This window comes from Echinops telfairi, unplaced genomic scaffold (assembly GCF_000313985.2).
Source record: "Echinops telfairi isolate 266 unplaced genomic scaffold, ASM31398v2 ScPeMD7_32;HRSCAF=126, whole genome shotgun sequence".
Lineage (NCBI taxonomy): Eukaryota > Metazoa > Chordata > Mammalia > Afrosoricida > Tenrecidae > Echinops > Echinops telfairi.
Genome location: NW_022103929.1, coordinates 2552289 through 2567920, shown reverse-complemented (window position 1 = coordinate 2567920; position 15632 = coordinate 2552289). Strand labels below are relative to the sequence as shown.

Sequence of the window (15632 nt, the reverse complement as noted above, 5' to 3'; positions counted from 1 at the left end):
TAAGGTGGACAAATAATTTTATTTTGTTCATGCAAATACATGTCAAGTACTGCAACTTTCCATCAATTTTCTCTCAAACACTGAAAATCATGATGCTCTATTCTGTGAACAGCCAAAGCTACTATCTCTTCACTTCAGTGCTACAGCAAAACACACAGAATTCACTCTTTGCTATTCACTATCATCACAACCCTCATTGTTCCATCTCGGCCCTCCCCCCATATACAAGCCATATAAGCCCTAGCCTTTCCCCATTTAATCCTATTCCTATAGCACAAAGGGAAACATTACAATTTGGAAATTCAAATTGAAATAAATGGAATAGAATTTATTCCCATATATAGTTCCCATTTCATTGTACAGAATTATTTTAAATTATAGTTTTAAATAGAAGCTGAGAATATGCCTTAAAAATGAGCATTAAATCCATCTTAGAGATGGTGCCTGCTTTTTACATGATGGGTGTACACCATCTTTAATTTCATTTACATTTCAATCGAACAATAGATTTGAAAAGAAAATGTCTAATACAGACGTAAAAATATTCACACTAGAGCTTCACAATCGGTTGTACAATTGACAAACAGGCCTCTTTTCCCAAACTTTCCGTCTAAGCAAATTTATAAAATGTATCACCGCAACAAGAAAAACATTTCTCTTTCACTTCCAGGGAAAAGAATATGCAATAAACAGTATAAATGCAGACAGCAGTTGCTGTAAGCTAACCACGATACTCCAAAGTGGCTGTACAGTGGGTATGTGCAGTACAAATAAAAGCCACATGTGTTGTATCACAACTACAGTATAATTGTTTGCCCAGCTAAGAGAATGCATGCACTTCCATGCCTTGGGTTATTAAAGTGAGGCCTAATTCTTGAAAGGTTGATGGAATATGTGCAAATGATCTTGGCTTTTGGCAGTACTAAGTGCAGCCAGTGACTACGTTCCACTGGTTTGGGGATGTTTTTTTTAAGCTTTTATGAAAACAAAACAAAAACTGCCAATTCCAGACTTGAGGGAATAACAGCTCTTGGAGTAAAAATTGGACTGTACTCCAATGTGGGATATTCTGGTCTGTGGCTTTGACTCACTCCTTGTATTTCCTTGCCAGCAAAGACATACAAAGAAACTGCTAGTGTAAAGGAGTTACTAGCAAATTTATTCAATAAGCAGAAAATGGAATACTCCTTGAGCATATTCATCTGTGCTCTGCTTTGCAGAAGGGGTCCCTATGTAGGAGTTACAGTTAGTGATCCCATCAACTCTCTTCATTCACTAAGACACAAAAGTTCTTCCGGGAAGCATACATAGTTGCAATGCAAGTTTTCCCCTTTAATGATCAGTTAGTTACCAATAACGGTACAGTCTGCTCAAAAGCAGCCAGGGAAGAAATACAGATTCAAAATTGAAATTATATGCGGAATCTGATCTTTATCAATCTTACCCCTATTAACAAAACAAACATGGGCTTAACACCTAAAATGCAAAAGCAAGCTAGATGATTTTTAAAACAACTTTTCTTCCAAATGTCTAAATTATCTCGTTTTCAATTCCTACAAATGACTATGCATCCTATAATTTTCTTAAGGCAGCATATAACATTGGGATGTGCTTTATATACTTAACATCAACTTGAAATTTGAGTGAACCAGGCCCTTATAACTGGAAAATTTCAGTTCTAATAGGTTTATTTCACTACTCTCTTACTGTAATAAATACCTACTACGTAAATAGTCAGTGCCAATGGCCTAATAAATTACCTTCTCTTGAAAATGCCACTGCACAGGGTGCATGCAGGGCACTGGCTCATCATATGGCATTCAAAGTAAGTCATGGCAGCAAAGGCAAAGGAATCAACTTTACGCAGGTACTAACTAGATGAAATGTGAAGTTTTCTCAAAATTTATCAAATAAAATGGATCATAGAAAAGTAAAAAAAGGAGGAGAAATACATAGCTTTCCTGCTCTCCAGGCAGCAGCCCACGTTTTCCTGATTATCAGACTATAGCCCTGGCATGCACATTAGTTCAACACTGCAGATTTATTCTCCTGTTGCTTTATCTCTTTTAATTCCAAACATGTGACGATCACATCGTGTTGGCCAAAGGGTTAAAGGCAATGTCTCCAAATCTAAAAGGCCGTATCTTAGATCTGATGTGTAGCTGCTTTTTCCTCTATGACATCAGGGCTATCCTTTGGAAGAAGGATCAGGTAACCTACGTTTTCTTGTAAAATGGCAGGGAAACAATTTGCTTCATCATCAACCCACTGTGACAAACAGAAGGTGGTCAGGTCACTACATAACATGGAAAAAGAATGCAATACAGAATAATCCCAACACAGAAGTCGTTCCTATGCTGTCAGTGAGAATGAGAGTGAACTTTTAAGAACAGGGAGGTATTATTTTATGGAATCACCTGCTGCAAGACAAGCATTATTTTCATATGAGTGCTCTGAGACATACCGATAAGGTTGGCAGGTATATACATACACTGATACAAATGTAATTTCACTGGACAGGTAGGCAAATACCTAAGCAGTTTATCCCAAACCCCTTCTAGCAGAGCACAGCCATGTTTCAAATGTTCAATTTTAAAATTAAAGAGATAGGTTAAATACACAAGATCAATTTATGTAGTATATATTCACCCTCAGAACGTGCTGAAGATGTTCTTATGTAGCTCTGTTGCACAGAGGGCTCTTTCCCTGAGGGCACATAAGGAGCTCTCCAACTGTTAATAGGTCTCTATTTTGTAACAAAATAGCAATTTTAAAATCTTAAAAAAAAATACATTACCTTCAACATGGAAGATCTCACTTTTTAAATATCCATGAAATAGACATACTGGTTTGCATATCCTTTTTGGAATTACAAACAACAAATTAAAGTACATTGGAAGCATTTCAAATGTAATAAGCACATATTTATAGAAAGGTTCTGATATAAATTATATAATAATCATGTTCTTGAATATCCTATGCTAATTTAAAATGTCATAAATAAGTTAATGTAACATGGTTTAAAACTCTTGTTCCTATTCACTTCAGGTAACAGAGAGAAATAAATAAAACGTCTTTGTAGGGATGGGGAGCACTGGCCATATCAAAAGGTACAGTCTAACCAAAGGAAAGGAAGTCAAGGCTACTGTGCATTATGCTACAAGCAAACATCTTCATCCATTTGCGTATTCAATTAAGTGTGTAAGATCTTCCATACTGATACCAGAATATCAAAACTACCCCCTTTGTTACTCAGGTATATTTACAACTTATCAGTCACCTTAGGAGCATGTTCATTAAGACAGGTATCAAACACCAGTTATTTACTCATTCTGATCAAGAAATTTCAGGGAAATGTCAACCCTCCCGCCCCTGGAAATGTGCACAAAACTTTTTTATCAAAACCTTATCTGATATAATGCTGTGGTTTTGTACAACAACGAAATAGCTCAAACGACCAATAACATGATCCTGTTGAAGCATCTTGCTAGCAGGAAAAGCCCTTACATACAGTACACCTGGTGAAAGATCAGCTTGGCTTAAAATATTCCAGTACAATTTTCAGAGTAAACAACTTCACAGAAGTTAATTTAAAAATAATAATAATAAAAGTCAAAGTAATCTGAAAGAAATGGGGGAGGGAAAACAAAAAGACAAACGGAGGTAAGATCACCAGAAAGGAATGCCCAGCTTTTGTTTTCAAAATGTTGACTGAAATTCAGACTCCAATCAAACACCTCCCACAGTCTTAGGCATGACTGACTGAACATACTGCACACTTTCAGATGCAAGTCAACACAATTTCAGTCACATTTTAGGAGGACAGAAATTATTCATGTTTTTAAGTATGAATAAAGGTTAGCCAATGTTCTATTATTATATGGTTCATAATCTTCTCAGACATAAAACAAGCAAAATTAAACCTGAACATGAAATAACAATAAACACCAGTTAACTAAGATAATGTGATGAGCATACAAATCAATTAGTTCAAATTAAAAACCCAGCAACACCATCTTGTTAGTCAGTGCAAACGCTACATACAGGGTTTTCTCATGAAAGCTGAAAGCACCTGATTCTTTTGCCAAGTCATCCGATTCAGCAATGTACAGGCTTAACTCTGCATTTAAAAAACTGCCATTACATTAGTGCATAATTTATCAAAATTGTAAAAACGATTCTGCATAACTTAGGAGAATTTAATATCTAGTACATCAGCTGAAAGACTTAGGCACTTGGTTATATTTTTAATTACTTACTTCAACAAGTAGCCTGTGTATAAATATTAATAGTAATAAAGCAGAAACTATCTGTGAAAAATGGAAAATTAAAAAAGTTTTAAATGCTACAGATAAAAGCACTGCACCACACTCCTACATATAATGCAGTAAAGAAAGCTAGTGTAACCCTGTACAATTCTATAGTAATAATGCCTAATTCCACTCTCCAAGAATTAAAATAAAAAAAATCCATGCAAAGTCCAATGACAAAAGATAAATAAAGCAGCTGGAATGAGATGGAAATTTCTCTCAGTGAAACAAAAAATAGAAATAAATAAGTTAATTAAGTCTACTTTCACTAGATGTATCATTGTAGGATCCTGCTAGTTAATAACTGAGTTGTTAATTTTCTATAGAAGCCATTTAGACAGGAAATGGCTCAGTTACTGCACCGGATTGCTACAAACTCATAAAAAGCTGCTTGAAGCTTAAGTTAAATGTTGTCCAAATTCCAACCACTTCTGGAAAGTGAACATGTTATCCTACTAAAGTAAATTTTCTTTTTTTTTTCTTTTCAGAATGCTAATGCAAGAGGGCCTGAAGTATCAAAGAGTCCACAGGAAATGGATGCCCAGTAATATCTTTTTTTTAAAAAAAATATACATTATATAATATATATTATATATATAAAAAGCTACTGTAAATGCTTCCATGGTGTGGTCACAAATTTGAAAGATGAACCTCCTTTCAGCTGTTAACCATCTTCCCATTTGTAACAGGTTTTAAAAAGTCATTTTTATCCTCAGACATAACATGAGTTTTCAGAATGAGGCTGCCAACACTGGCGGATGTGGTGATGGGGAGGCAACTTGCATTGCCAATGGACACTGGATGGGGTTGGCTAAAGCAAGAAGTTACCGGCAGAACTGTTTTTTGCTCCTCCCTGAAGACAAAAAAAAAGACAATGAAGACAAGTTAACTTTTAAGTGAAAACTTTTATATTAACTATACATGCTTCATAAAAGGTGTATCAATGTTTCAGAGCTTTTTATTCACTAAAAACTGAGTGGTTGCTAAAAAAATTCCATGTTACTGAAAATTACAATAATCAAACTACTGCTTAATTTAAGGCCATATAAATGATCACATTCAAGTGACACCAAATGTGGAAGGAGTAAGCACAATAGAACTAAACTAGAAATAAGTGAGCACATTTGGATGTATACAGCACACGAATAGGTACAGATGTATACACGGTGAGAAGAGAAAGATGTATCCATAGGTACCCTGTTTCTCCGAAAATAAGACAGTGTCTTATATTAATTTTTGCTCCCAAAGATGTGCTAGGTCTTATTTTCAGGGGATGTCTTATATGGTACACATTTATTGTTTTATTAAAAGAGACATCACACTTCCTGTCTGCTCAGGCTGCACTGCAGTCAACCTGCCACTATGTTACGGTAGCCTCAGGGGGTCTTATTTTCGCGGGGATGCCTTATATTTCAGCGAGAGGCAAAACTGCAAGTAGGTCTTATTTTCGGGGGTGTCTTACTTTTGGGGAAACAGGGTATATGAAATACAAATATCTAGATGCAGGGACATACACTCATTGAAGACATAAATAAGGATAGTTCTCAGATATAACTAGTTCCAACACTAGTTTTCAGGTCTCATGTATCAACTCTAGTCAACTGGCTCAACATATTCACCCCCAAAACAAACCTACTACCATTAAGTCGATTCCAATTACAGGGACGCTATCCAGTGTTTTTGAGGCTGCAGATCTTAATGGGAGCAGATAACTTCATCTTTCTCCCTGAAAGTGGCTGGTGGGTGTGAACCCACAACCTTGTGATTATAGCAGTCCAAAGCTTTTTCAAATAGGAATATAGCTTGCTGTGTAAACACTCACCAAGAACTCAAAAAAGGGGGTGGAAGTGGGTTGTTAATATTTTGAAACTGACTGTGGTACTAATTGTATAAGACTGCTTGATGTGATTTAACTATGGAATGATATGATATCTGTATTAACTCCCCAAATAATGGTTTTGAAAAAATTAAAGTGAAAAAAAAAACTCAATTATTATTTTTAGTAATAAAGAAATGGCAACATTAAAAGCTATAACAAATTTTAACATGACTTTTAAAATGGCAAATCTTTAATCTAAGTTTTAATTCTCCATTTGTAGTCTAGAAGTTTACCTACCAGGTTGGAGAAGAACATAAAGATTAACTGTCATCTCAATACAAAGCAATTTTCAGGGTACTATTATGGACCACGTTGTTCAAATTTACCTGTCTATTCTTAAAACTCTAGAATGGCCAAGTCCATTTGGTCTTATTATATAATACCTTCCACTCTCAGCATCAAGTCAAACATGTGCACCTATCTCAGCATCAAGTCAAACACTGCATCTGTTTCTCTTTAAATAGCCCTACCCTATGCCCACTGGTTGTGAATTTTCTGTCTAACACTCACAGAATCACATGGTCTTCACCTAAACTCTGTCTCTTCTGCTCTAGTGGCTCCTTTTGGTGCTGCTGGACTGGATGTCCATTTTCCACTGCTGTTCCATTCATCAACTGATCATTTTGAGAACTGATACCAAGTTGTATGTCAAGGATCTCCTATGGAAATAAAATCTATTAATCCTTAAGTGTGGAAGTATTTTACATTTTAATTTCCAATGGAATGAAACTTCCTAAATATAACTGTGGTACTTACTTCAATTTGTTCACCTTGTCCATCAGGCTCATCTGTATCAAGTGCTGAAAGCTCTAATTCAATATCCCTATCAGGCTTTGTATCTGTTGCATCTTCTGTATAATCATTCTGTAAATTAAATATATATATATATATATATATCTTATATTCATGGGAACTGAGCCTTCCCTTTTAAATCAAAATAGGAATTCCAAAATTTTAAGAATTGAGGAATCTAGGACCACAAATTATTATTTCTACTATAAGTTTGAAAATTATCCATCAGAAAAAGGCACACTAAGCCGCAGTAAGTTACAGCACAAGCCAAAGTGCACCAGAACCAGACATAGTGAATACAAGTTGAGTGTTTCTTTACCTCTCCATTTCTTAACTCAATTTCCTTGCTTAGAAGATTTAAAGCAAGGTGACGACCCTCATCTAGGGAATTCCACTTCTGTTGCATGGCCAGCGCATTGGCCTCCCTCTGAAGAAGCAATGAGTTACTCTTGGCCTGTTGGGGGGGTAGAGAAAAAGCAACAGTAGCTGTCAACAGCCATTTTAAACTTTAACAGTTCAAACCTGAGTGACACTGAACCTACCTGCTGAAGTTCAATGCTCAAAAGGTCTCCAGTACTGGAATGCTTTCTATGACCGGATAAATCAGTAACAATGAATCTGTCCCTTTAAATAGAAATATTTTTATTGTAAAAAAAGTAAAACGATAAAAATAATTACTATACATATTTTACTTAATAAAACAACCCTGCAAGTCTCAGTTACCATTCCAAATGTAACATTTTTTCAGTTATTTGTTATATAGCTCAAATAAGCAAAACAATTCATAAACAACTGGAGATAGGATTTGTACTCTGATGATCCATACAAATATGAGAAGATAGAAACCTAAAGAATTAAGAGCAAAAAAAGAAAGAAGAGCGGGCCAGCCAGGGTGCAGTAAGCACCAATAAAAGACACAACTTTCCTCTAGTTCTTTGGTGCTTCCTTCACTCCACTATCATGACCTCAATTCTACCTTACAAATTGGATTAGACCAGAACATGCACATTGCTACAGATAAGAGGCCTCAACGCAGGGAATCCAGGATAGATAAACCTCTCAGGGCCAACAAGAGAGTAGATACCAGGAGGATTAGGGGAGGGGAGGGGGAGAAAGGAGAAAGGGGGAACCAATCCCAAGGATCAATCTTGAAATCCCTCCCACGGGGATGAATAACGGAAAAGTGGGTAAGGGGTGATGGAGGACAATTTAAGATATGGAAAAAATAATCTATAACTTATCAAGGGTTCATGAGGGAGGGCAGGTTGGGGGGGGGAGAGGGGCAAGAAATGGGGAGCTGATAACAGAGGCTCAAGTGGGAAGAGAACACTTTTAAAATCATAATGGCAGTGTATGTGTAAATGTGCTTGACACACTGGAGGAATGTATGGATTGTGATAAGAGATGTAAGAGCCCCAAATAAAAGTATTTAAAAAAATACAATAAAGTATTATTTAAAAAACAAAAAAGAATTAAGAGCAACATTACCGTTCAATGTAGTGTGCTGAGGACGTCGCCTCATTGCCATATGAACTCCATCTTGAATCAACAGCATTAACATAAGGAACATAATCTATAGGGATGTGGAAATAAACAATTATAAAAGTGAAACATCAGTAATATAGATGTAACTTTTCAAAAAAAGATTTGTAGCTTATCCTATTGCCATGTGATGCCAATTAAAACATCTAATTCTAAGTTTCCAGGGAAAAGTTCTATACCTAACCCACAAGGTGAGGATTTAAAAAAGTGCAGTGCCTCAAACAAAATCAGGCTATGCAGCAGTTGCACAGCTTACCTGACACACTGATGGGTTTAGTCGCACTTCCTTGGGAAGCAGTGGCCTGGACGGGATCTGTGGTATGGTAGCCTGTACGAGAAGATCTGGAAATCGCACCCCATTTTGAGATGATAGGTCCATCACTAAAAGGAATGATTGGGTCTTCTTCTTTTGTCCTTCTCTGAGTTTCAAATAAATGTACTCTTCTCTTAACATCTCCGCTGTCCAAGTCCTGCATAAACCAAAGAAAACCAGTGAACGAACTGTGGCGATTTACTCCAGCTACCATAAGTGCATGCTAGTCAAAGACATGGTGTTACATTTTCTGGTTAATTTTACACTAGATCGCAGTGATAGCCCAGCGTCTTTCTCCACCAGCAAACTATGCTCATAAAATTTAAATATTACATGCAATTTACTTGGCACATACCTAAATATAATCTTCCTGCTTACAGATGATTTATTTAATGATATTAAGATAAAAGCATTTAATCATTCTCAAACTTGAGTGAACATGCATTATTCCCCCTTCAAAATCATACCATTAACACGGCATTTGAATTAGCAATTACATCTTTGGGCTCTGAATCGATGGCATTTATACAGGAGCCTATGGTACCACAAGACCAGGGAGAGTAATGGGAAAGATGATCTTCTTCAAATTTTGTACCACTCACACTCTCGGAGAACTGATGGGGGGGGGGCGGGGGGGAAACAGAGTCAAATTAGTAAAAACTCATATAAAGTAACTATTACAAAATATACTGAACTTTACATTGAACAATCATATTTTCATTAACTAATAAACTGTCATAAGCAACAAAAATATTTACAGTAATTTTATTAGTAGAAAATAGTATGCGCTGTTTTTTCTTAGTCCTTTGAGTAACATATAAAACAAATCAATATGTATTTATGCTATGTATCACACATGGGAGGATGGGGAGCAAGAAAACAATACATGCATACTTCATACTTTTTAAGAGTTTATAGAAAATAATGTATATAAGATATAATGCAAATAAGAAAACATAAATGATAAATCATATAGTATTAAAGTAGAAATGAAGGCTATGGCACTAGAAGGGGAAGTGGATACATTTTAAAGGTATCCTGAGGAATGATTACTATAAGACAGGAATAATATGACAGTTGTAAAAATCATTAAATCTTGTATCCTAAATATACAGATGGGTAAACTTAATACCCCCCCACAAAAGGTTAACTTGTTCCAAGTCACAATGGTATCCCCAAAGCAGATCTCAATCTGCTATTGGTATGGATGTGTGTGTGCTTCCCATAAATATATAATATATGAAAACTGTTCCCCAGCCACAAACTGGGCAAATAGTTAACTCTGTCACTGTTTAAAAATGTTTTGATGCTCTGAAGCAGTCTTCCATTTGGTAAGATGTATCTAGACCTGGTTTTAGAAATTCTATAGTTTACTGAAATACTTCTGTTTAAGATTACTTCAAAATTATCCAATGGGCAACAAATGTACAAATGTGCTCGACACAATGGATGTATGTATGGATTGTGGTAAGAGTTGTACGAGCCCCCATGATTAAAAAAAATTAAAATCCTATAAAAATATAAAAAATTTCCAATGGGAAGAAGGCACATAAATGAAACAGAATTGACCATAAGTTGGTATTTGTACCACGTGATGAGTAATGGAGTTTATTATATTATCCTGATTTTGGAATTTTCATAATGAACAGATCAAATATTTTTCTTATAACCTCTGGGTGTGGAGAGGAAATGGTTTTAACAATATAAAATGGTTTGCTCTAAATTTAACAGTACTGAAAACACAATGGTAAAATCATCCTAAACAACAAAAACTTCATGTCAAGAACAATAACTAAGAGTGATATAAACAGAGTCAATGATACAGTGAGTACTCCTGTACTTCTGATACAGTGGGAAAGAAATGACTTAGTGAGAATCACCTCCCAGGCTGAATAATCTTAGACAAATTACTTCTCTGGGTAAGATTCCTCACCTATCAATAGGAATACTGGCCCCCAAAGGTTTTTAAAAGAATGAAATAAAACCGCATTATGGAAATGTTTAGTACCGTGCCTGGCACGTGCAGGTGCTCAATAAATGATAGATATAAATCTCATTATAAATAAAAGCCACAAAAACAATGAGAACTATGATGCTGGAAAGACTGAATCTTTGGGGGAAAAGGAACATACTCTTCAATGATGCTCTTTCGAGTCTTCCAACACCTAGCCATGCTTACAGTGTTCACTGAACTACACTCAGCTGCACACCAAACCACTGATAAATCACCAACATTTAACTATCCTGGCTTAGTGTAAATGAGTGCTGTGAAACCAGCAGTTTGATCTACCCCTGCAAGATAAGTGATTAAACCTTTCTTACATCAGAGCGAAAGTCTACACTGAGTAGAGGAGAAGGCGGTGTTGGCGACTGGGTAGCCACAGGAAGAGTTGAAGAGACAAGAGGCGCCTTCTGAGTGTGGTACTGTGCCCACTGCTCTGGCTTTCTTCTTATTTGCTCCTCATAACTGGTCTTCAAATGACCACAAGGTTCCTAAGGGGGATAAAAGAAACAGTCTTAATCATCTAGGGGAAGTGAATCAATTTAATGTCCTCTGAAAACAAAAACATTCCACTATTTTGTTAGGACCAAATAGAGAGAACAGAACAGGTAGAGATGTCGCCGCTTGCCTATGTACTCCCTTTTTTCCAAAAAGGGAAAACATATTTATTCACTTTCTGGTTTAAGAAGGGCATTTGTTTAAAAAAAAAAGGGGTGGGGGGCATTTGTAAATATGTGGTGATACTGGAGCTAAAAAAAGGGCCCTGTGCCTGTTATTTTGAAGATCACTTTCTACCTCTCCACAAGTTTCCTATCCAAATATAACATTCATTGAGCATTAATATGTATCAGGCCCAGTTCTAAGAGCTTTGCTTTTTTCTAATTGACTCCTCAGGACAGCCTTATGAGGTAGGTGCCACTATTATTTTCAGTAAACAGATGACGATAAAAAAACAGGCACAGAGAGGTCAAGTACTTCCTAAGTCACAGAATTAGTAAGTGGAAGAGCCAAGACATATACCTTGGTGACTTCATTCCAGAGATAGTGCCCTTAATAGCACTCCTATTTCCATGATCACTTACCCTTGGTAAAGGCACAGTTGTCCTTGGCTCACTTGGTGGCTGACAAGCCACTGAGTAATACCCATCTAGTGAGTTATATCTTTCCCGTAAAGGAGTCTGATAGACAGACGAGTGCATCATATCCATTGGAGGTAAAGAATTACTTCTAATAATGTCATCTCGTTGGTACATAGGTGGGCGCCAGATGCGCCTGCTGTCATACACAGGAGCGTACATTCCAGAAGGAACTGGAGGAACTGGTCCAAACGGCTGTGGAGGAGGTTGGTAGGGAGAAGAATTCATTCGATCTCGAGGGGAAAATGTGCTGTAATGATCGACATATGGCACGGAAGCAGGTGGGAGGGAGGACTCTGGAACGTTATTGGACCTCACAAAGCGAGGAACACAAGGAGCCACACCAGCTGGTACCGTTGGAGGTGGTGGATAGTATCCTTGAAAATTGGAAAGAGGAATATTTAATAAGATGTTAGTAAAATACACCATTTTACCATTGTTTACATCCAATGCAGTCTCTAATTCCTTTAACCTGCTTCGTAAGGAATCTGTTTGTTTTCAAGACAGGACCACATGAAACTATTTGATACCTTGTTGAATTCCAAGCTCTAAGCTCACTGCCACTGAGTCAATTCCAACTAGCAGGGACCCCATAGGACAGAGCAGAATAGCCCCGTGGGTTTCAGAGCTTTTACCTCTTCATGAGAGTAGACAGCCTCATCTTTCCCTTGAGGAGTGGCTGGTAGATTGGAAATCACAGCCCCTACTCCTTAAAAATGCACGACAGTGCTATTAACAGATAGGTGGTAAATTCCTTTCTAGGACACGTATTACTACAAGGTTTGGATTAAATAATTAGATAGATTCCTATTGTTCCCCCCCATTGTCTTATAAAAACATTTTTGTTATTAGCAAAGGCAAAATACAAATCAATTCAATATTTTTTCTACAGGTTAATGTTGATTACGTTCTTCAAGTTGGTTAATTAATCATTTTTATCTTCTTTTCCAAATGGCTCCTGTCCTGTTAACTTAAACACACTGCCCCCCTAAGCGTCATATTTAATCTTTTGAGTTGCTATTATGTTTGGTCCATAAAGTACCCACCTATTATTACTGCCCATTTTGATCAGAGATAATATAGACAAGTTCTAATTAATGGGGGAATTATGGAACAAAATTTCAAATTTTCATGGAATCTAGACTACCTGGAGCCACTGAGGTTGGGTGAGCCTCCAAAATTATTGCCCGGACATAATCATTAAACCTTAATCTTGAACCAAGAATAACCTGTGAAGTCTTCTTTAAACCAAACAATAGTTTAATTTAAGTAGTTAAAAAAACAAAGTTTGTCTTGAGCTTTCTTTGTGTTCTTGAAGAATTATCTATACGAGATCAAATTGACAACAGATCATTGTTTATTAACATTTGCGGGGGAGGTTAGAGATTTAAAGCCTCTTTCAAAATCTATAAGCTGTATAATGTCTTTCCAAAAAATACATACAAGTGCATTTATAAATAAAACACTTTCAAGAGAGAGATAAGCCACCCTAAACCTCCTCTCCTGACCTTATATTTAATCCATGGGAATGACAATCTTAAAACTAGCGATACCGAGAATTGCAGATTAGGGTGGAAAGAAAACAATGGGGTTATGTAGCCCCATGGATTTTCTAATGTTGACATTCTTACATAAATTGACCTATTTATCTAAGTGCAACAAATGCAAAAATATAATTTATTTCTAAGAAAAATCTAAAATTACTTACCTGTCTGTGGGTATTGTGGAACTTCAAAGGGTATCTGAGTCCTTGGATCTTGAAAATACTGAATGTTTTCAGAATGCTGAGGATATAGTGGTACTCTAGTTACAAATGGGCTGGATTTGGGAGGCACAGAGTTCAGCTCTGTTCCAACACTAAGGGGCCCAGCTGAGGTAGCTGCTACATTACTTACAGGAGTCTTGGGTGGAGAACCAATTTTACTAGGGAAAGAATTAAACAAAGAGGGATAAATCACTGTTAAGTCTTTCCCCAAAGTAGTTTTTCATAAAAATACATAGCGAAATCATTTATAAAACACATTTTACATACTTCTATAATGACAAATAAGGCATGAATTTCACTACTACCTTACAAGATTAATTCACAGGGTCATAGACTTAGGTCTCATTTCTGGTAATGGCAACAGGCAATGCAAATATATCCCTTTTTACTGCTTTAAATAAAGATTTTCATACTGAACATTTCAAAACATTTTCTGTTTAGTAGGTTCTGAACAGAAACAATATAGTCTGCCAGTAAAATTCTTGGGGGGCAAAGCAGACAAGACATGGACAGAACTGTTTTATTAAGAGTGAGATTAGGGGACTGATTACAAAGAACTTAGGTATTGCCTCCTCCCTGGGGGAGGGACGGCAGAGAAGGGGGGGGGGGGCGGACATTGGACAGTGTAACTTATGACAAAACTATAATAAGTTGTGAATTATGAAGGGTTCATGAGGGAAGGGGCGTGGGAGGGAGGGGGAAAATGAGCAACCAATATTAAGGGCTGAGGTGGAGGGCAAATGTTTTGAGAATGATGAGGGCAGTGAATGTACATATGTGCTTGACACAATGGATGTATGTATGGATTGTGATGAGAATTGTACGAGCCCCCAATAAAATAAGTTTTTTTTAAGTTTCTACTTAGAACTTTAAATATCATAATTCATTGAGAAGAATGTGTTTATGATGAGACTATAAATTGTTTTAAAAGTTCTTATATGTGAATATATTTCTAGAAATTGACTACAGTTATCTATTCTTTACAATACTAATCTTGTCAAGTGGGATTTGTAAATAGTTGATTAAACAATTTTTCAAACATTAAAAAAAATGTGCTGAAAAAACTCGGCTTATTCACAAGTATATACGGTAATCTTTAATTCCAACAGTTTTCACAGACAACCTTTAAATGTATAACTACTCTCAGTTATTTCAAAATACATGTCCCAGTTATTATTTCATTTAATCTGTAAACATTTTATTATCTATCTGTAAAAGGTAATTAAAAGTTATTCGATCAATTAAAAAAAGTGAGATTAGCTGAAACATATATTCTGGAAAAAAGGCCATGTCTATATATTAACTCCTTAATATATCCCCAGCACCTCCATCATTCCCAGTCTTACAGTAGGTAGAAAGAAACAACAAACATACACAAACTCACTGTCATTGAGTCAACTATGGAGTCATTCACAGTGCCCCAAAAGGACTAAGTAAAACTGTTCCCAGGGTTTCTGAGAGCTGTGGAGTGGCTTGTGGTTTTGAACAGCTGACCATGTGATTGGCAGTAAGTATTAACTGGATGAATGATATAGTTCTGCCTCACTTAATTGATGCAAAATATATGTACCTTTGTATCACGATCCCATCCCCCCCCCCTCCCCCGCCCCAGGCACAAAATGATTTTCTTTGTTGAGTCACCAACTAGTTTTTTCAAACTAGAGAAAAACTTTTAAAACTGACATATAAGTGAACAGACTGCCTTTAAGTCTAGCCCAGCAGATTAGTCTAGCAGCTATTTACTTCCTTGTGAATTTACATATTAAAATATAGAAATTAACCAAGGATCGATGGGTGATAACACTAGGTACAAATGCATTTTAAAGTTTGCATATTTTAGGACCTTAATTCTATTTTAAATAAGTGAAATGCAATAAAGGAAAATGATTAGGC

General features: G+C 36.3%; 1 protein-coding gene across 2 annotated transcripts in view; it reads right to left on the bottom strand.

The window, feature by feature from the left end:
* Positions 1–15632, bottom strand: part of RC3H2 (ring finger and CCCH-type domains 2) — a 56409-nt gene continuing 40777 nt past the window's right edge. The window contains exons 12-22 of one of the 2 annotated variants that reach the window (XM_030885625.2): positions 13683–13897; positions 11921–12351; positions 11159–11329; positions 9304–9450; positions 8780–8993; positions 8470–8554; positions 7524–7605; positions 7301–7435; positions 6946–7053; positions 6700–6848; positions 1–5163 (exon numbers count right to left, since the gene is read on the bottom strand). In XM_030885625.2, coding sequence (XP_030741485.1) covers positions 4968–5163; positions 6700–6848; positions 6946–7053; positions 7301–7435; positions 7524–7605; positions 8470–8554; positions 8780–8993; positions 9304–9450; positions 11159–11329; positions 11921–12351; positions 13683–13897 — 1933 coding nt within the window. In that variant the 3' untranslated portion in view covers positions 1–4967. The remainder of the gene's footprint in view (positions 5164–6699; positions 6849–6945; positions 7054–7300; positions 7436–7523; positions 7606–8469; positions 8555–8779; positions 8994–9303; positions 9451–11158; positions 11330–11920; positions 12352–13682; positions 13898–15632) is intronic. The other variant, XM_045290181.1, reaches the window with a different exon arrangement.